Raw genomic sequence first — 23,401 nt, forward strand, 5'->3', positions numbered from 1 at the left:
TTTGTTATACAGTCATGTATAACTTACTTTAAATTTAATCCTAAAAATAAGAAAAGTATAGATATTTTTAAATTTCCAATTAAAACTTTATACTTTAAATGTCCGGCATCACAACATAACAACCACATATGAAGTGTCGTGTTCTATTTGAGATGTAGAGTTCTGTCTTATATGTTTTGTTTACCGTTAAATGTCTTGCTTTGTGCGGTATGGTGTTTTGGGTCGATTATAGCGAAAGCGCAAACGCATAAGCTTGTCACCAAAAATAGAAAAACAATTGTTTACGATATTGTAAGGGAAGCGTGTTTATCAACATTTTATTTTAGGTCCTCGACTTGATGTTATTGTAAACGTAGTAGAACGCTATGTAACATGTATAACGGAGGAAAACACATATTACCTGGTTAACCGCCCAAACGCTTACAAACACATGCTCAAACTTTGCCAAGTTTTTAGTATCTACTTCAAATGTCTGAACATATCCCTCATCATACTTGTCGACTCCCGATTGGTTATGTAAAAATTCCTGTGCTGAACCAGATATCTAAAAAAGTGTTGATTTTCTTTATGTCATACCAAATAGACATAACAAGATGAACAATAAGCAAATTTCAACTTCAAAGTAGTATTGTCATTGTTGTTTACTTCTGCACTGATAAAATTATGCATTATTCTTTTATATATCAGTGAAATGTGGTAAAGGAGAAGGTAAGGACCGATTTTGGCCTCAAATATCAGTTTCATCTGACGAAAGATTATGGACACTTTTTAAACACTTTATTTCGTTTGATTCAATTAGTTTCTGTAAAAGATTTTTACTGATTTAGTCAAAAACGCTCCGATTTAAGCTTAAATATGAAAAATCTATCAAAAATGCCAAAAATGTCACTTTTCAGATAGTTTTGTCAAAAATGAAAGTGGCCGCATCCGTGTTCATCCTTAACCTTTATATATGTTATTTATTGTCATTAAATACAACTTACATTTCAATATTAAGAATGGACACAAATGCGGCCACTTTCATTTAAGACGAAAACCGTCTGAAATTTAACTAAAATGATAAAATTGTGACGATTTCAGTCAAAATTAGCAAGACTTAATAATGCTAGTACCCGATATAGGTGCTTTGTATTGTCAAAAACAGACCATTTTTATGCAGCATTATACTTTCCAATAAATGAATAAATAACTAAAAATAAACATTTCAACAATTTAATAAACTGCTATATTTTTGGGCCAAAAGGGGCCTTACTGGACCTTTTCCTTTAACCTCAGAATATCTAAGTAGTATTGATGAACAATAAACGCTTTATTCTATCAATAGAAAAGAATATTATAAAAACATATGGTTTTTCAAATTTGTTGATGTTGATGATCCCTGAAGAACAAACAGAGGGTACGGGGGAATGGCAATGTTTTGGAATAAAGTTATGGAGAAACCAACAAATATAATACCATGATGATAATAATAGAATCATAGTGATTATAACCAATATTTGTCCAATGAAATCATGCATAGTCAATATCCATATGACATCCGCACAAGTAGCTGAAGATCTTGACTGTAAAGGAAAAAGGATCTGATCTCAGAACCAACCGAAAAGTACAAAGATGTTAAGAAGACAAGTATTTGTGAGGACAAGAATGCTTTACGATTGAGAGGTAACAGCGTTGAACCTATATCAACATTTGGAGTGCTCCGATATATAACGAAGGAACATACATGTACAGAACAGAACAGTACAATACAATTTACCAAAATATTAGAATTTCACATTTACCTTATTGAAATCATCTGTCATATACTTGCTGCCAATGGATACAAAGTACTTGTCTATTCCAGTATGAAGATCTGTGAATCCTAACCATGACAACCAAAGCTTATACCTTGACCAATTCATCCAGTCATCAACATGTCGATGAAGATTTGCTGCGTGATCAGTTTTAATTGCAAACATGCCTAGGAAACAAACAGTATATATGCCATTTACTTCACATTTCATCTAGCTGATAATTGGAAAGAAATGAAAGTTGTGTTTATAATCTCTCACTATATATAGTATTGGCAAAATAAAAAATATAGTAATCAATGAAGCTAAACAAAATCAAGTTGTTAGAGATTGAAATATTTTTCACATTTGTAGTAACATATCATCTTTGTACAATGTGAATTCGATAGCACAACTATGGCTTCAAATGTTGCAATCCTTCTGAGCTATAATTGCAATAGGGGAAACTCCATAGTCTTCAGTGCTTTACAGGAAAAAGAGTCACGCATGTTTTACATATGTTTCACGCAATTTTTGCTGTGCACATGAAGTATCTCTATTATTAAATCTTTCGTCTTAAATGTATCCAAAACGAGACTTTAAGTTTACAATGAGGCAAAAAAACTCAAATTCAGAAAAATAGTGAACCTTATGACAATTAGTTAAATACAGACATGTGTTTAACATGTGTTAATACCTGAAGTTGGTGGAGAGCTGTCTATTACAATCCCTTTAGATTCGTCTTCAACGCATATTTTAGCGCCATTACAAACAATGAGTTTTACTGTATAATTACCGCCATCATGCAAATCAATTTGAGAAAATGTGTACTCTCTTACAATGCCATTTAACTACAAAATACAAGTGCAAGTTTAAAAAAAAATATATTTACTTTTGATAAAATAGATGATTTGTGTAGTAAGTGGCAATGGAACAACTATTCTTCCATGTCACAGTTTGATAAAGTAAAACAACAACAGTCCGGTTTTGACTGCCAAAAAAAATTAAATCGTGTCAATATTTAGAAAGTGGTTTTATGGAACACTTGGTGGAGCCAGCAACATTAAGGATAATTAGATAACTTAGGTATGAAACACAGTGAAGGACGCTACATGTTCTTCTTCTTCGAATTAAAGTTCAAAAGAACATAGAAAAGACCGTAAATGTCGTTAGAGTACATGTTGATCAGACATTTAATGTCATGTAGCAAAGGTGAAAACAATTCATTTGTCATGAAGGGAGTGTTTGAGAATGATTGGGGTGTTTAAAGATGGATGTATCATGTTTATTCATACATTCACAAACCCTTCATTTTTCAAATTCTGACTTGAATAATCGACCTCACAGCTTTAAACTATTCGGTACTGATCTTTGCAATAGGAAGGTGTTTTAAGTGCACTGTTTAATGGAAAAAAAAAACATATTGCACATGCTGATGTCACCGATACATTTGATGACAATGGAAATTAAGTTTATTAAACGATTTTTCCACTCTTATTTGACATGAAAGATAATTCATTTTTTAATTTTAACGGTGGTGTGTTACAGTGATTACCAGTGAATTACAAAATTGAGTATCAAATGAGGTTTCGGAAAATCAAAGTTTAAGATGACTGTACACTTAAAATACGCTCTCAATTCTACTCATTACTTCTGTGGAAGATGTATTGAATTCGCCTCCTCTGTGCGATGCAATTGATAGATACTGGCGCTGTATAAAAGATTCTTTGTCTTCTACCTCCCAATGTATTCTAATTGTACTTCTGAATACTATAGAATTGTCTTTGATAGAACCTAATTCTGTAGACAAGTAGGGTTTAACCTTCATCAATGGTGGTGTGTCGTCTATGAAGAAACCGTTTGAATGAGCTTCTGTACCAAGTCCTATAAATCAATGAATTATCGTCATATGAATAAGCCTTAATAGAAATAACAAATTGTATATATAAACAAATTTGACAAACATTTAAAAAGAGTGGAAACTCATTAAAATATATTGGATGTGTAAGTGAGTTCTTAGAGATATTTTCACACCAGCACTCTCTATAAAGGTGATGCCCCTTTACACAGTATTATCTATCTTGAATGTATTATAGTATTTCTAGCTGGTGATAATCTATGACAAATGATAAAAACAAGGTGCAAACAATTACAGTTCTTATTTTCATTGCACGAACAATGTATGTATAAATACTTCCAAGGCAAGGTAGTATTTCCGGGAAATAGCTCAGCACATTTTAAAGAATCATGGCCTGAAATTTTTTGTAATGCGGCGTTTATAAAGTGATGATTATGGTTACAAATCGGATAACTACTTATGATAATATGTTATATCATATTATCGTCTGAATTCAGTCGTAAACATTGATAACCATGTCCTACGTATCGGGAATGGACCATTGATGTATTATGCGATTCTACTGCAACATAATGAAGTCCTGCCTTGCTTTCATGGTTATTTTTTTTTAAATTTCCAACAACAAATCACAGGATCTTGATAAGACTTTTGACAAATTGTCTATCAAGGACAGAATATAACGCTCATATATTTAAAACTTCTTGTAATTAAACGAACAATAAAATGTAAAAATACATAATCAATTTTAAAAAGAGAAAAGCGAAAATGTCAAAAATACAAACAGATTTCAATTTATATTATATATTATTAGCATAAAATTAAGATAGAAAACCTAAGTCAGTCTTTGAAGCACTATCACTTAAACTTTTGTGTAGTATAACAAAGCAGAAAGGTAGTATTAATCATGATTTAATAAATATGATATACATTAACAAAAGAAGATGTGGTATGATTGCCAATAAAACAACTCTCCACAAGAGACCAACATGACTAAGAAATTAACAACTATAGGTACTGTAAGGCCTTCAACAATGAGCAAAGTCAATACCACATAGTCAGCTATAAAAGGTCCCGAAATATCAATGTAAAACAATTCAATTCATTACCTGCTTTATTATATGCTTTTATTGTTACATAAATACGCTGTCCTCGTGGTAGGTTATGTAGTAAATCTGGTTCCACCAATATATCTGAGCGAGGTAAATGTGTAGATTTAACAATATCATCTGATCCCGGTTGTGTTCCGACTCGCCATGTAAATCTGTCTATGCCGGACTGAGGATCTGTAAATCCATACCATTTTGCAGATATGTAATTTCTGTGCGAAATAAAAAAATAAATACAAGACAATCGTTGTAAAACTGATGCATACAACTTTATATATTGATGCATTGTCTAAACATTTATCTGATGGGTATTAGTCTAGATGCCACATGTTAGGCTAATCGGAAACACATATCCACTAAAAATTGAATTTATTTTTAATTCACACTAACCTTAAGGACTGATATTCTATGTCATATACATCTACGCCATCTAACACTATTCCTTGTGTTGGCGGACTGTTGTCAATAATAACCCCATCTGACGTCACTGGTGTGCACATGTCAGCAGTATTACATGCTGTGATAGTAGTGAAGTATCGTATACCAGATCCCAAATGCATATGACAGAGGGTAAAATCTGCCGAAAATAAAACATTGTTAAAAGAACATCTGTACAATTCATCCTTAAGATATAGTGGTATGATTGCCAAATACATCAACTCTCTCTTCAAGTCACAATTTATAAAAGAAACCATTATAGGTCTTCAAAACGGTCTTTAAAACGAAGCCTTGGCTCACACCGAATAGAAAGAACACTTTCTATCTGGTTATGAGTATAAGACGATGAAAGTTTATCGACAATCTAAATTTAGATTCGTCAAATTCAGACACCTACTGACTTTTTTCTTAAAACATTGTCAAATCATATCCTATTTTTTAGATTATCATTTTAAATTAAGTTTTCGACATCGTGATTCAATGGATTAATAGCTGGTTGTGGATCGTATGCAAAATTAGAATTAAACTGTGAAATTCATTTTCAACGTTCCTCCCTCCATTCGCCAGTTTAATGTATATATTAAAAGTTGAAAAAGTAAAATCATTAAAATTCCGAAAGCCGAGCCAAATTCAAAACAGAAAGTTTTTATTCAAAAGGTAAAATCGAAAGCTAAAACACATCAAAGAATGGATAACAACTATCATATTCCTGACTTGGTACGGCATTTTCTAATGTTGAAAATAGTGGATTACACATATTTTAATAGCTAGCTAAACTTCTAACTTGTATGACAGTCATAAAATAACGAGGTGTGAACAGACAGACATAAAAGATAAAATGTCAAAAATTGGGATTCAGCAGTCAACATAGTTATAATCTTAATCACTATAAAAAAAAAGAAGTAACAGAGAAACACAAAAAATTACAACTTGCAGACAATGCACATTAGTAAAGATGAAAGACAAGAAAACAAGAATTTACCATAACACATTAAAACAATGACGGGTTTTATCAGTTCAGAGCCTCGTCATATGCAACAAAGAAACTCAATGTAGGATTAAACGCCTTTTTGAAGGAACTCATTGGTGTATAAACTCCACTTATTCACTCACAAATGAAAAAAAGTCCTAGGGACTTTTATTATATGTTTGTGAGAGACTTTGTCCAGTTCATACAACAATAAATTCCTTTAAAAAAGGAATATTTTTTTCTTTGAAATTGGAGATAGAGGATATATTTTCCCCCACTTGTTACCTCTATCACACATAAATGATATATTTATATCATTGAATAGGCCTGGCGCATGAATATATTTGTTGGGTAACGCAAAATATGTACTGAATGAAATTTGCCATATGACAAAAAGTAAACGGCAAAAACCCTTGTTATCATTCAAACGAATATTTTTGTGAACATGGATTATTTTATTTAACGATTAACGTGCAGTGAAACTAAATTTGTAACGTCAAAATCATATAAGAATCATAAGGACATATTTAAGAAGAACATAAGCAAAAAAGAAAAACAAGAATACAAAAAATTCCCTAATCACAATAACACAAATATCGCATGCATCAGCACAAAGCTACGTCAAAATAGTTACAACCAAAACAGAATACAAACTAAATGTAATATTTATAAAGACTATTATTCAAACAAATAAAAAAATATTATAACACGTTATTAAGATGATTAACAACGTCAGTAGCCAGAATCTATACTTCAATATCATCGTGTTTTATTTGTAAAATTGATACGAAATATTTATCAGCAATGTCTTGATACCTCTTGATGAACTGTTTTATATAAAGGCCCACACGTTCCTTAAACACCCAATATTCCGGGATCATGATCTATCTACTCGGATACTATAAAAGCAAAAGAAACTCCAAAGAAACAATAAATACATTGTTTAAACCATACCAAACAATACTTACTATTAGATATTCCTATATCCTGATTGATTAATATATCTTCACATTCTGGACAGGTCCCAATGCTGACATAATATGCCTTTATGGTAGAATGTGGATCGTGAAATCCTTCCCAGTAGGCTGACAGAGTCTTCACATCTGTTTGGTAATCTATATCTTTCATATATGAAGTAGCTGTTTCTTGACTACCATCATACACATGTCCAGCAACTGGGGGTGACATGTCATATACGTAAGCCCAAGAGGAAGCAGTGCTTATTAAATTGGCTCTATTTATAGCCTACAAATATCAAAGGTTGTCTTTAACCATCAAACTCTATTTCTTGTCGCTCTAAAAAATGTGGAAACATTTCATAGACATTGGAACAAGAGTAGACAAAATAATTTTGGTACGATCAATCATAAATCAGGCATAATCCTAAAAAAATGATACTCTAACTGTAATAAAAGATTAGGAATAGTTATGAGGTACTACAAATAATACAAACAATACATACAATGAAAGCCTTGAGATGTTTGTTACACAACTTCTAAGCATTGGAAATTTACGAGTTTCAGTTCGCGCAAAAGTTTGTTTTCTTATACACATTTATTATATACTACTTTTTGTTTTATTTATAAAAATATAGGGTGATAATTCAAAATTGTAATGACAGGAAAATGACCGTCAATAATATTCACGGAAATTTTGGATATAACAGTTGTTATGGTATCAAAGGGATTTGCAAATTTTAATCGACTTGAAAATATCATCATACAACATGAAGATACATGAAAGTGATTGAGTAAAACAATTAATGTTAAGTCACATTTACAATGTAACGTATCACTAATAGCAATATCATGGTAATATTTATTCAATTTCGCTTTAATAATTACAAAAAAAATAAGGTACAAGGGCAATAAGTGAGTAAGTAAGTAAGTAATGTAAAGGTTATTTTTATTCCTTTTGATATTTTGTTTACCTTAACTGTGATGAAATAAGCATGGCCTTCGTCAATATTGATTGTTTTATCTTCAGCTGATACTTCACAATCTAGTGTGGTCTTTGTAAATGGGATTATATCGTCATGTCCAGGATGAGAACCAACAGACCACAGATAATGATCTATTCCACTCTCTTTGTCAATGAATACATCTCTCCAGCTATGAAAGACAAACCACTGCATTTAAACAGTGTCATAAAACAGTGTGTATGGCCCAACATTTTAACAATTTAAATCAAAATTACCATGATAGCACTTTTGAAAAAGAAAAGAATAATTGGCAGTCGAAAAAAAAAGGTAAAAAATCGGAAACTTTCATCAAAACGTTACCAATAAGTTGGCTTTATTATTTAAACTCTTTCGAATTTTTCATTGCAGAAAAGATGCATAAAATGTATAAAATACAAATGTTTCAGTTAATATCTGTTGAAACGATCGTAAAATGCTGTTTTGTATTCCCTACATTCAATGATAATTTACAAAAAAAACCTCCAAAATTAGAGGTTATAACTATGAGATGTTCTTAATCGCATGAAAGGTCAATATACCAAGCATTTATTTCACTCAGATCCGACAAGTGTCGCCCCTTTATAGTTATTGGTTGGACAGTCTTCTCTGGTGGAGTGTTGTCAATTTTTATAGGGTGTGAATCGGCTGTCGAACTTCTTGTTGCAAAGTCCAGCCCTGTAAACAAGAAATTGATTTATCAAGCATGACTGTTAACGTAAAAATGAAGTAAAACACGTGTCATTCGTTTGGATATATTCAGCGTGCATTGGTAGGGAAAAGCTTTGACTGAAGCACATTAATAATATTGAACATTATACACCTAACCGCACTATAAATGTGTATTTTGCATAATAAAAAAGAAACTTAATGCAAGTCAAAACAAATACATTTTTATTGATGATACACTAGTTTTTTTCACTTTATTTAATAGAAGTGTCATTATCAAATATGGAAATATGTAAACTTCATTCGCAGAATTTAACATGTACCATCAAGAAGAGAAATAATGAAAAAAAATTGAAAGAACAAGACACTATCAATATGAAGTTATTGAGATTTCTAGAAACAGAATAATCAGAAGCTTTAAAATGCATTGTCATAATACCTTTAACTGTAGCGTAATACTCGTGACCATTCTGAAGCCGTAGTGTTCTTTGTGAATGTAGCCCATCTTGAAATGGTAGCTCGTGTATCGTGTAATGGTTGACAAGTCCGACTGATGTGAACGGAAATATATCTGTTCCGCCTTTTGTTGATCCTAAATAGTAACAACAGATAGTTATGTTTACAAATCAAATGTGTGTTGTATACATCTCTTATTTAGGGCTGTGTATCAAGTAAAAATTAAAGGTAGTTTCCAAACTTCTACAGTAACTTGTAGTCAATAATGATGAAAAATAGAAAATCTGCTTTGAATATATATTAAATGGCGTAAGACTTTGTATGAGCAGTTTGTTTATATTATATTAAAATTTTCACTCCATTATTCCGTTTATACGGTACTTTGCCAAAAATGGATATGTTTTAAAATAAAATTCTACTTTGCTTATAGACAAATCTAGGTATCTTGAAAATTATCAAATAAACACAGTTCAAATGCATTTTGTTTTATGTATAAGAAAATTTAAAACTTAACTAAGTGTTCTATCAAAAGTTTTCAAAATAAAGAAATTTCACAAAGAGGATTGAGAACTTTCCGACAGGAATAGTTTGAAGTAAGCTGTACTGATTGATATCGACAAAAAGAGGTACATTGATACCTGTTAATTATTGGAAATTTAAACTGTTACACTGAATGAACCATCTAATGAAACTCAACTACGTGTAAGTTTTAAGTGACGTTTTCTAAAGCAAAAAAAAAAAATATTCCTAATTCTATTGACCTAGTGCATGCCATGCCTTAACAAAAATTCCAGCTGCACAGGTTTGTCTGTAGTCCGCATTAATTTTGAGTAAAAAACGCATTCATTTAAGCTATAGGGTCCACGTGAATAATATTGAGAAGGGAAATGGGGAATGTGTCAAAGCGACAACCCGACCATATAGCAGACAACAACTGAAGGCCACTAATAGGTCTGCAATGTAGCGAGAAACTCCTGCACCCGGAGGCGTCCTTCAACTGGTCCCTTTAAAATAAGTATACTAGTTCAGTGATAATGGACGTCATACTAAACTCCGAATTATACACAAAAAACTAAAATTAAAAATAATACAAGACTAACAAAGGCCAGAGGCGCAACATTGCGGCGAAGTTAAACATGTGAACCTTGCATCAAACGCATTATTTCAATAATAAGTGGCTTTTTAAAGTCCGATATCAATTTGACTTAACCACGTCATTATTAACATAGACAAATGTAATAAAATGAACCCTATAGTTGTCTGGAAACATAATAACAAAAACATTTTGTTATTTTTTTTATTTTAGATCAAGGTTCACTCGACTCCAATCTTAATTCACTGGGATTGTCAGTTTTCCTACGAAGGTAGATGGTTCTCTCCGTGCCACACGCTGCTTCCATCAATAATAGCGTTCACTAGAAGTGTCGTAAAACACTAATTAAGTAATCTTTCAGATTGCTCGAGGGTCAATGATATATTTATAGCGAAATAATTTAAATTAAATTCATTAAATAAATATTGTAAGTCATTTACATGATACTTACCAATTCCAACTTGGTACTCTTTGATTCCCGAATTATGGACAGTCTTTTTATATTCTTCTACATCAGTAAATGAATCCCAACTTATGAAAATGTCTGACGATGTAGACTAAAATGTTATCAAAGGTACCAGGATTATTTACATTAGTTAAACAGCTGATCAAATTTATAGATATTAGGGTTTGACCAACAGTATGTAGGTAAAATTTCTTTCTTTTAAGCTTGAAAGATCCACAAATATGAATATTATCCGCTTTGGCGAAGTTGTTGAACTTTATATAGCATATTTACCTGACGATATCAGGAAATAGGTATTTAGTCGGATCTAAACATGTACTTGTAATTTGTTTACAAACCGGCATTGATAAAAATAAACAAACAAATGTCGAAATGTTCAAGACTTATCTAAATCTGTATTTGGGTAAGATAATGCAAGCATATAATTTTTATTGCACTTTGTCTTACACTTTGAGAAGCAAATAATCCTTAACTACTTTATCAAAGCATTGTGTATTAACGTTAATCATGAGCTGTGAAAGTCAAGTGACTCGAGCATTTTTTTTAGGAAGTTTTCAAAAATAATGAACGAAATATGTTTTACAGTGGGTTAGCTTTCATTATTTTTTACTTTTGGTTATATTTATAATTCAGAATCTTCATTGAAGGTGGATCACGAATGCACAGTCAATCAGTTACATTGATGTGCCATTTGTATGCAAGAGTGACTTTCCTTTGTATTATATGCCGATTCGAAAAAAGTTATGCGAGTATTGTCTCCCTTTAACAGGTTCATTTTTTTATAATTAAGTATAGGTTTCTGATATAATTTTGAATAATTACAAAATGTATCAATTCAATATATATCAGTTTGTGTTATTGGTGAATAAAAAAAAAATTAATGTACGAATATAATTTCATAAATTTTAAACGTTTAAAATGATTACATACCAATATGAAGAACCATTTATTATTTTTTAAAATGACTATTAATCAAGATACAATTATTTATCTCCCCTTCATGATAAATCAATTGGGGGAATAAAGATAAAAAAAAGATTGGGAAATTAATAACAGAAAGGGACTAGCAAGCAATTTTAAATTGTAGTTTATTTAACTTTAAAACAAATTTGCAGTTTAAACGAATGTTACTTTATAAAAATATAAGGACTTTGTTAGCTAAATCTACAAATTTCATTAGATATTATGAATTTTTATTACAATCGATCAATATGCTACATTATAAACTACAAAAGGCTAATAATGCAGTAATAACATTTCTGTTTTTGAAGAATTACAAGCGCCAAATCAGCAAAGACGGTGAAAAACCATCGACACAGTACTGTAATACCTTTTCTAAACAACTACTAGATAAATGTGTAAAATAAACATTAAAATATCCAGAAGAACGTCGACTACGATGACAAAACCTTTATGGAAAAGTTCACCGCCCGTCAACCACGGTACTGACGACAGCGTCATCAAATTAAAATAGCACTTCATATTACATTGCACTTAAAATAAGAAAATTTCTCCGTTTTTCCACAAACCTATTATTTTAATTCAAATTAACTATCTGAAATCAAATTTTTAAATGCATGACTATGCTTAATTCCAAATCAATAAATGCTGGATTTTTGAAACATACCTATATTGAATGTAAATGTTCTGTTACACGTTTTAAGTGGGCCATTTTTGCCATTTTTATTATTTTTTGTCTTGTTTTTATTTTATCACATATATCACTATGACACACACTCGATGAGTCATGTATGATTCGTGTAAAATTCGATACTTAACGCCTTTTTTTGTTTTATAATATTGATATATCTTTTTATCATATATTTAGTACAAAATACAGCTATTTTGTATACCTAATAAAGGTTCTTTTTTCCAGTCTGTATCACCTACCCTGTATCGCATACCCCGTATCGCATGGCTAAACCCGTATCGCATACCCCGTATCGCATGGTAAAACCCGTATCGCATACCTTTTTTTTTTTTTTTTTTTTTTTAAACTTTAGTCAGTTTTTTGGGGGGGGGGGGGGGGGGGGGGGGTTTGCTGAAGAATTTTTTTTCTATTAAAAAAATTTTTTTTTTTAAAATTTAAAAAAAAAAAAAAAAAAAAAAAATATATTAAAAAAAAATAGGTCAATTTTTTCATGACGTCATTATTTGGTATGTAACGTCACGAACATCAAGTTTTTACAACAATTTTTTGGCACACTAAATGCAACTATAAAAAATACAAAACACTCAATAATACAATAATAAACAAAATATTTTCAAAACAACAGATTGTAAGGTAACCTAGGTGCTTCGTATAAATAATTGAGCAGTTATGTTAAAGCTTTGAAACAAGACAAAAGCAGAACTGAAGGTAACCCAGTGCTATGGATCAGAAAACAGTTCATATAATATAAAACTCTTCTGTTGAAATATATGATAAAGCGTATAATACATGGCAAAATCCGTATCACATGCCGTATCACCTTCGACCAATATCATCCCTCGGGCCTAAGGGCCCTCGGGCTGATATTGATGTCTTGGGATGATACGACATATGATACGGATTTTGCCATGTATTATTCTCTATATATTCAAGCTAGCAAAACAACGTTTGTTAATTATCAAATAAGCACAACGTTAGTGATTATGATAACTTTGTGTGCATTGTTGTGAAAAGACAGTTTACCCTTTTGTTATTGTAAGAACTTATGTCTATGTAATAAAAAAGAGTATTATTGATATTTATAACGTATTGTCAGAGTAGGCACCTTTTAGGGATTTCAGCAAAGACCGAGTCGGCTTGGAGTCGGAATATTGTGCTAGAGTTAAATGATATGTTGTTCTGCGAAATGTTCCCTTGTGAACTTACATTTTATACACTCAACGTGTCGGTCAATACAAAGCACTGTTGATGTGCATATAACATTACTATTCTTGTCATGAATATGCATAATAATTCCCGTACGAAATAAGTAGTAGGATTCCACCCAGACACTAGTAGGAATGAAGTAGGAATCCAACTAGATTCAAAGATTCTATATAGAAAGTAGACGGACATGGAAAATGAACAAAAGTATGACTGGATTTTTTAATATTCCTACTTCAAAAATCCTACTACCTAGGTGGAATTGTTAAAGTCTGTATAGATTTTTTTCTGATTTGAAAATCTGAGTTGATTATTTATTTTCCTACTACATGTTTAGGATTCCTACCAGAATTTATTTATAAATTCCTACCAGAAAATCTTTCTACCTGGAAAGTTATCTTGAACTGGATTCCTGTTTGCAAATGACACACATTTTGCAATGTTAAATGCAAGCAAGTTCCAGTTCACAAATTCAAAAGTTGGAGGGGAAAGATTGAAAAGTTGTGTTGGAATACAATAATGCAAGCTATAGGGTCACACAACGTAACAATGTAGAAATGTAAGAAAATATGGATAATCAAGACTAAAGGTAATTCTTAAACATTCAAGATGATTTTTTTTTATCTGCCTGCCAAAAGTATTTAGTAATCAATTAATAATTCATTAATAGTGCATAATCTTACTCATTATTTGTTCTTTAAACTAATTTAGATTTACATGTACTTTATGTATAACACTTTCTATAGCTTGCATATATTGCATGCAGTTTCCTTAAACATTTCAAAAGTCTATTTTTTTTAAAAAGGAATTGATTCCATGAATTTCCTTTGTTCTTTGTTGTTGAGATTCAAACTTATCTTTGACCCAGTTGTGTATTTTTGAATATACACTTACATTTTGTATATTTTTAGATTCCTACCAGAAATTTTTTTTTTCTGGGTGGAATTTTGAAAAATTCCTACCAGGTTTTCTAGTAGGAATTTTATTTTCCTACCAAATTATTCCTGCTAATTTGCATATTCCTGGTAGGAATATACAATATTCCTACTAAGAAATTCCTGTTAATTTAAATTTTTTGCCTATTTTCCGTGTGGATTCCTACTACTGTCTGACTGGAATATCACTCTTTTCTGGTAGGAATTCAAAGCAATTTTCCTACTATATTTCGTGTACATTCCATACAGATTGTTTCATACAGGTTTGACTCTAGAAGTGAAGCTGTCATCCATAACAAATCAGGAGGGCACATTATTTCCCCTCCTTTAGTTATTTTCGTATTTCTTTTTGTTCACAACATATTATTCTATATGCTATGAGTTGATCAGTCATAGTGATCTTTTCATATATCATTCAAATATATTGAATCCAAATTGACAAAAAAAAACAACAGTTATATAGATTCTCTCAAGGTTTAGTTTGTATTCCTATTTTCAAAATGAGCGAACTTTTAATTCAAATTTAGGTATTTGAAGTGGCACTTAATATTACATTATATATAATTTATATAAAGAAAAAAGAGTAAAAATTAAAAAAAATGTTTTGTTATGCCGTATTGTTTGTCGTGTGATCTGTTTTTTTGTTCGGTTTAGATGTGTTCAAGTAATGATTGCATCTCTTTATTTATATATTTACCTAAAGAAAATGTATAACTTGTCCGTTAAAATTGCTACAGAAAGTTACAATAATACAGCAAAACGCCTGAATTAGTTTATAAAAAAGGAACAATAATATTATTATACAATATTTCTCCCAAACAAAGGAAAAGTAAAACGTCGGCATTACACAACTGAAAATAGAGATTATGGGTCTTCAATGCAGCAGGAAACTCCCGCAGCCGGTCAATAAACAAAAATGTATACGGCATACTAATGTAGACATGTATTTATGAATAATGTATAATACAACACATGTGTCTTACTTGGTATTGCCTTTTATGATCAATGCCAATCCAGACATGACCAGGTGTAGGTGGTGTTAGATCAACCGTTACTCCATCACTACAGATATTTGTTTCATATAAAACCTCTGTCCATTTCTCATATTCTACCTCTTTCCTTGGTGCATGAATACACACTATGTATCGCTTACCATGTTCTAGTTCGTCTTTAGTACTGAATATAGCGTTAATGTATTCTTTTTCTATAAAATGTTGGAATGCATAAGTTAACGGTGAGCTGTATAATAATGTCCATAACGTTGCACGAATTGCTATTTAAGTCTTCTGATATTTGTCTTCAAACAAGCCTTTTGTAACTAATTATACTGCTATATCTGTACATTGTAAATTTATGTCATTTTGTTCGTTTGTGGTTGAGTGTCGTCCGTATTTGATCACATACATTTTCTGTAACTGAATATTACAGTTTTTGTTCTGTGATAGGCACCAATGAGACACACCTGCTCTATGTTTGCTGAAGCGCTGATATTACTTTAATGTTATTAACTTTAATTTGAGTCGTTAGTTGTTTCTTTTTGAAGTGTTGCTCTACAATGTTTCTAACTTACGGGTGATGTTAGCTTATTATACCGTATTGAGTTTTCGTAATGTTCAAGTCAGTACATATACAATGTAATAACCTGTAGCTGTTTACGTCAATGTACGTTGGTCTTGTTTGATTATTGCCTTCTTGTATCACTTTTCGTTTTATTCGTATACTGTTTTTTAAATTAATTGATTTACAATATGGGTTCCTTTCCTCACATGAACACAGAAAATGTTACTACATGACTTGATTAACTCTTTGACATCTTTGATATACACAAAAGGTCATAAATTATATTTGGTAAACTAAATAGAATACAGAATAGTTATTCGGAAATTAGTTGAATTAGTTTGTACCTGTAAATCCACATTTAACAGAATCAGGGTGCGAACATGGATCCCTCAATTGAAGCTTTGCATCATCCTGGTAATAACTTGTGACATCTAAATTTTCTGAGTCGATCACAGCCCAAGTATAATTTTTGTGACGTAATAATGGCCATGTTGCAGAGATTATGTTCTTATAAGGTGAATAGTCAACGTCAGGTACCTCCCATCTACCGTTTTCCTCTAAGAAGATGTCATGTCCATATCCATCAAGTATTTCACCGTCTAAAACATTCGACAGTTTTCACTTTAAATTTAAACATCACTTTACATAAGATACAACGTCATTGCGATGTTTAATGGTTGAAACTATTGATAAATTAATTAGAAATATTATTCCACTTGCATCGATCTATCTATACATCTGAGGACACATTTGTCGATCTCTTAATTCAAACAAACTTCGCAAATATTTGTTATTTCATATTTGACCTCAAATTAAACTAAAGAATACAACATATACAGTTAAGTGAGCTTCATATCTGATCTTACATTACAAATTGACAATGGGATAGGTGCAGAATACACATTAGTAACATTTAATAAGCTTGCATTTGGTGTCCTGTCATAATTTACTATATGGTTGGTGAACAAATGATATTTGACTCGTATTTCGAAGTAATGATGACGCACGATGTATGTCAAATAACTTGTTATACAGCAAAAAGTGCAATAAATAATGTAAGAGTGTAACACAGAATTTTATCAACCATGAAATTGGAATTTTGTCTTCGACTTCTGAGCACGTATGCATAAAACCACTGAAGTTAAGAAATCAAATCGTAGTACTAATTTATCGTTTGACATTTACAAAAATCTCTCCATTCGGAAAAAATCTGCACTTAAATAGCTTTATGCATACGGGCCAAGAGTTTGAACCGCCATGCACAAGATTTGTGAATAAATCTACATAGAGTGGACATTTTTTATACGGATTGTAAAACAAAAAAGAAATAATAAGAAGAAAGGCTGCCGTTATTTAAGATGTATTAGGTTTTTTCTTATACTTGTTTCAGACCGATTGTATCCTGTTCCCGATTGTCATATCTTAAAATGTAGATTTGCATGGCGATGGAAACAGTGAAAACATAAGACGCCTACTCTGACGACAGCATTTTCAATCTTCCCAATTAGTTTTGTGATCATGATTTGTATTTTTTGAATCAATTTATGAGATTAAAACGTAGATAACATAGACAAATGATAGCTTGCTGTATAATCATTAAACAAGAAGAAAAAGTAAAAAGTACAAAACAACACTGTATTTATTAATGGAAATTTTCACTACATGCCAATATATATTAAAAGAAGATTGGATATGGTTGCTAGTGAGACAACTCTCCGCAACAAACCAAACTGACACAGAAATTAAAAACTATAGGTCACCGTACGGCCTTTAACAATGGGTAAAGTCCATACCGCATAGTCAGCTTTCAAAGGCCTCGAAATGATAATGTAAAACGATTCAAACGAGAAAACTAACGGCCTATAATCTATATACAAAAAAAAAATATTATAAAAACAACAATTTTTCTCGCTGAACAATTTTAAATATGCTTTGATTAACATATAACTTTAAAACTAGCTGTTTCTGCCGATATAATTTGACCAAACATAGTGTGATGAAAACACATGTACAATTAATGCTGAATCTATATACGTATTGGCCAATTTCTTTTGTTGATGAATTCTCTTGTAGTTATTTTCCGGTATGTAATATATTATAATGCTAATTTATATGTATACTTCGGTTTTTTTACCCCAAATAAAGTTGTAAGTCAGAAAATAAATCTAGCATATTGCAATTCAATGATTGATTGGTTTGTGTTTACTATCATTTCAGCACTATTTAGTGGCACTTATATTTTATTGGTTTATTAAAGTGGAGTGTTCGAAAAAAACACTGATTTTCGACTGGCTTGATGCATTATTTATCACATTTTGTAATTCAGTAATTAGTTTTCTGTATACATCTCGGGTATTAGTTAAACACTCTTACAATTCAACTGAGGTTTTGTCTGGTACGAAATGTAAACATGCTTTTATAGTTATACATTCCGATGATATTGAAGATATGCTTTTTAAAGACACCTTATTTTTTTACTCAAATTATTCTACATTTCCCTCCCAAAAACTCAGATTATCACGTAACAATCATTTTTACTATTTTTTTCAAATTAGTATCAATGGTGGCCAAAAACCTATATATTATACATCCTTTTAATGCGCACAATGCAAGTAAATCACAACATGACTGCAACTTCTATTCAATGATATGAACGTACCCAGTGTTTTCTCTTGAATTCCGACAGCATCTATTACAATATTCGGTACAATCAGAGAATCGCCATCCTGGATTGTACACTTCTTAATCTCTTTTGAAATCATAGACCATACTCCAGCTTTATTGTAGCCTCTTATGAAAACCTTGCGGCATTTTGAGAAATCCAAACTGTTGTTTAAAGATATCACAAAACGTGCCTACAAAATAACCCAATATATATGTATAAAATGGTAAACTAAAATTGATGCAAGTCTAGGAGTGAAGTGATAGCAATTTGTATATTATATAAATTCGCATAATCTTGAGATCATATACAAATAGTTTATATATGATTGGTGCAGCTAGCTTTAAAACCAAGTTAGATCCACCATTTTCATGTCAGGAATATGACAGCTGTCATCAATTCGTTTGATGTTTTAAGCTTTTGATATTGCCATTGTAAAAGGGACTTTTCTTTTTGAACTTCCTCGGAGTTCAGTATTTTTTGTGGTTTTACTTTTTACTGATATAATAATAATCTAGTTTGAACTAGAAAAAACATTATGATTAAGTTAAACGCTTTTGTAACATTGTTCATCTATTTATCCTCTAATTCTAAACGAAGTATAGATAGACTTTGACACACTTTCTTGTAATTTGTTTTGGTTTTCAATATTATTCGACTTCGATTTAGCTTGCTGACTATTTTTTGTGCGTTTAGTATCGTTGTTGACTTTTGTCAACATTAAATGATTTAAATATATAAATCGAAAGTTGAATACACAATAATTACATGCTCCAAGTCTACTGTAGTTAAGTTGTCAATTTCATACCAAACTGTATGCAATCCAACATTATCTCCTAATGCCCATTCATAAAATGTGACAACACCCTGCGCTTCTTTGTGGTCTTTGATATCAGGATCATACATCTTCTCAAATGTAACATAAAGCTGAAACAGTAAAGAAATACATAAATGTTTTTGTATATTCTTTGCTCCACAACAAAAATACGAAAACAAGATCAGTGTAACGACAATTTTGCCAATAAGGATCAGCACCACATGTGAACACTTCGTACACAAATAAGGCAATTTGTTTTCTCGTATGCATTTTTAGACTATTACATGTCGTAAGTTAATCAAACTTGTTTAACGTACCTGATTCATATTTGTCATATTCACAAGTTGAAGGCTTATGTTACCGGTGGATGGAGGAGATATTAAAACTGTTACACCATTACCGTTCACAGGAGGAAAACATAAATTCTCAGCACATAATTTCAAAACAGCTCTGTATGAATTTCCTGGTTTTAAGTCTAAATCACTCATCGTAGCATACTTGTGTCGACCAATATACGCGTAGTCTTTGAATACTTTCCAAATATCTGAAGGGAAAATAGGAATATCATAGCAGTACAAAACTGATGATTGTAGTTTTTTTTAAATTCTAACCGAAACTTTTCCGCCATACACAGCTACTAATTAATTGACGATAATTTCTAGCACAAATCATTCATGTTAAGACGTGTCATGTTCAATTATTGTGTTGGTTTTGATATCTCTTGATAGTTGCGCTATTTTGGGGATGGAAATATGTATTCATATCAACGTCAATTATTTTATTTAATAAAGTTTTAAGGTAGGGTAAAGATATCAAATTCATATTTAAACACTAAAGTTACATGTGTATAAACAAAACAAAGAAAAACCAAAGACTGAGCATCATGAGTTCAACCAACAAACCGGGTTTTTATGAATGTGCCCAATACAAATTATTTTCATCACGGTAAAACATTATATAATATTCAGATAACAAAAAAAGTCGAGTCTGCTATTTATTCGATGTGTCCTAAAAATAAAAATAAAGGACAGCATACGATCTAAAATGTTCATGAAAAGTTGGTACTAGATAATAAAGATGAAGTCAATCAGACAAATAATACATTTTACTTGTCCACCATTGCTTCTCACAGTCTTTAACTGTATTTCATGTAGGGGAAAATAACTATGCAATGAAATGAAATATTTTAAACAAAATTAGAGCAGTATACCTCTGCCCATTAAACTATAATTCCGTCAACAAACTAAACCAAATAGTTGTTTAAAATATTTGTTAAGATTCAATTAACAACACGTCCATCTCTAAAATTAGTTTTATTGATTTTGACAGTGAATTATGAGCAACATCATTTTCTTTTTCGAACGTTTGAAATATCAAGAGCTATTTTGATATTTAATTTAAAATTGTGCCAAATCACATGACATACTTTCCCTTATAAGATCATATCTTCGTTGTTTGGTTATTGCTTTTTTCGTATTGTATTCGTTTGTGAAATAATTACCACATATTTTGTAATAGAAGGTAGTAACTTACTTCCAACAAGTCTTTCTTCTACCTTGACAAAGGCATCTCTTATGTATGGATTGTAAACAGACAATACGTTCCAATACACACTTAAAGTTGTCGTTGAAGTTTGAAATTCGATGTTCTTATGACAAGATGGACGGGTGTCCTTCAAAAATAAAGACAAACAAAAATAAATCAAAGCTAGCTACATATTTAGAATATATTTTCAAATTCATAATTATTTGCGCACTAAATATGAGGCATCCGTAGTTCAAATAAAATGTGTACATACCAGAGCGTGTCCCTTTGTCTGAAAGCAATTCATACAGGAGAAGCAGAAATAACTGTTTAGAAACTTGTATGCCTTATTACGCCTTAAAATACATTTTTTGTTAAACGTTACCGGAACAGAATTGTAAAAAAAACTTCCAATTAAATTAGCATGGCCTCTTGTCCATCATATTTAATCATTTTGGTCAATGTGGTTTATCATACTGGTAGTTTGTTGTATATTGTTTACTTCTGAATAGCATGATCATAAACAGCTACACGTCTCATATCTCAATATAGTTGAGATCATACCTTATCATTTCAGGTCAAACTGTTTGAAATTAAAAACATAATCATCTCATTTCAATATGCCGTAAAATTACTTAATTTGATTATTTTTCTTGGTCATAATTGCTTATTTGTTGCAAAGAGTCCACTCATACTACAAAGTATTTCAGTATCATTTCATAATTTCAAATAAAATTCAACCTACCTGTTTATGATGACTTTGCTGACGACCCGGAGCGTCTAACAAAAATAAATAAATCTTATGTATGTATCAATTTTGTCTGAATTAATAATGTAAAGCATTACTGTAAACTATTGTGACATTGTGGTATTCAAATCCTTTAATGTAATACTATAAGAGCAGCTTTTCTATTCACATTAGCAATCTATTTTATTCTCGTTAATTTGAATATTTGAAGAAATGAGATTCTGAATGTGAAATATACCAGAGCAGTTATTGCCATTCCTCACTGCAATCCCTGTAAGATGTTTGTTGATGTCCAGAACTCTGACGCCATCAGAGCTAACATTGACACTCCCTGCAGTAGTTCTTGCTTCTCTAGTCACATAATACATCTACAATTCATTCATCAATATAAAATTAAACACATTTACTATTGTGTACATTTCAATAATAGAATAATTGAATGATCAATAGAAAAATTCATTTGAAACCATTTCTACAAAAATTAAACAAGGACTACTCAAAACTATATAGGTCGTCGAGTACAGCCGCTGAGAGATTTGAGACACGTTAGATAGAAGAGATAGATGTTTAAAAGAATAAAAGGTTTGATACAAAAAAACTAGTCAGAAAAGTTAAAATCCTCAGGAAATTGATGAAAATCTAACTGCTCTGGTTTTATTATATACAATATATATGACGTCGAAGACTTTCGCCAAAAATTTACGAAATAAAATATCTTTAACACACATTTATAGTGTTTTTTAAACATATAAAAAAATATGATGATTACTGCGGATTCATAATTTTTCGTTGGACACCAATTTTTAAGGATTTCATTGATTAAGGTGAACAACGAATTCAAATATACAACGAAAACAATTTTTCTATTTTCGTTGCGTGAAGAGATTGTTAACACCATGAAATCAAATAGTTAAGAAAATTTAGTTTATCTTTATCCACAAAAATTAATATCAATATAAATACAATGAATCCACAGTTTGTTATTTGAATCAAATATAAACACAGTTTTTTTCCCCAAAGGAATGCAGTCTTTTCGCATTTGTCAAATCATATATCAATGAGAGAAACACTAGTAAGATAAGTAAAACATATAACGATACCTAAATTTTAATTCTGGTCATATACTCATAGAAAGGAAAGAAATGTACTATAATGAACAATATTTATTAGGCAGGCTTATTGTCTGAGCATTTGAAGAAAGAAAAAAAACGTTCTTTCACTGACTTTGAACCAGTTAAAAGACTTTGACAATAAGACTACTATAACTTAAAAAAAGGAATAAACAAAGAAAAAGTAAGAATTGTTATCAAAAACACAAATTGGTTTTTCAGTGATATCGTGGTCTAATAATCGAAAATAGAAAAACAAAATAATATCAGTAGCATTTTCTATCCGTACGGATTTGCAAGACGCATTTAATTCTTTGACATAAAAAATCCCGTTACTCCATTACTCCAATGATGCGAGAGAAAGAAACAATTACCAAATACTATTCTTTAGCTAAATACTTGACTAGATC

At 31.0% G+C, this 23,401-nt stretch overlaps 1 protein-coding gene across 1 annotated transcript; it reads right to left on the reverse strand.

Annotated features, from left to right (window-relative positions):
* Window positions 1-34: 34 nt before the first annotated feature.
* LOC134684632 (uncharacterized) lies at window positions 35-18,980 on the reverse strand. The gene is made up of 15 exons (XM_063543933.1): window positions 18,791-18,980; window positions 16,476-16,730; window positions 15,555-15,775; window positions 10,768-10,873; window positions 9,207-9,359; window positions 8,641-8,776; window positions 8,072-8,252; window positions 7,110-7,386; window positions 5,124-5,310; window positions 4,734-4,945; window positions 3,421-3,653; window positions 2,467-2,620; window positions 1,782-1,960; window positions 401-544; window positions 35-40 (listed from the first exon to the last, which is right to left on the reverse strand). The coding sequence occupies exons 1-15, from the start codon at window positions 18,891-18,893 to the stop codon at window positions 35-37; spliced, it is 2,547 nt and encodes an 848-aa protein (XP_063400003.1). The 5' UTR covers window positions 18,894-18,980.
* Between the last annotated feature and the right edge of the window lie 4,421 nt (window positions 18,981-23,401).

This window comes from Mytilus trossulus, chromosome 9 (genome assembly GCF_036588685.1).
Source record: "Mytilus trossulus isolate FHL-02 chromosome 9, PNRI_Mtr1.1.1.hap1, whole genome shotgun sequence".
In the NCBI taxonomy this organism is placed as follows: Eukaryota; Metazoa; Mollusca; class Bivalvia; order Mytilida; family Mytilidae; genus Mytilus; species Mytilus trossulus.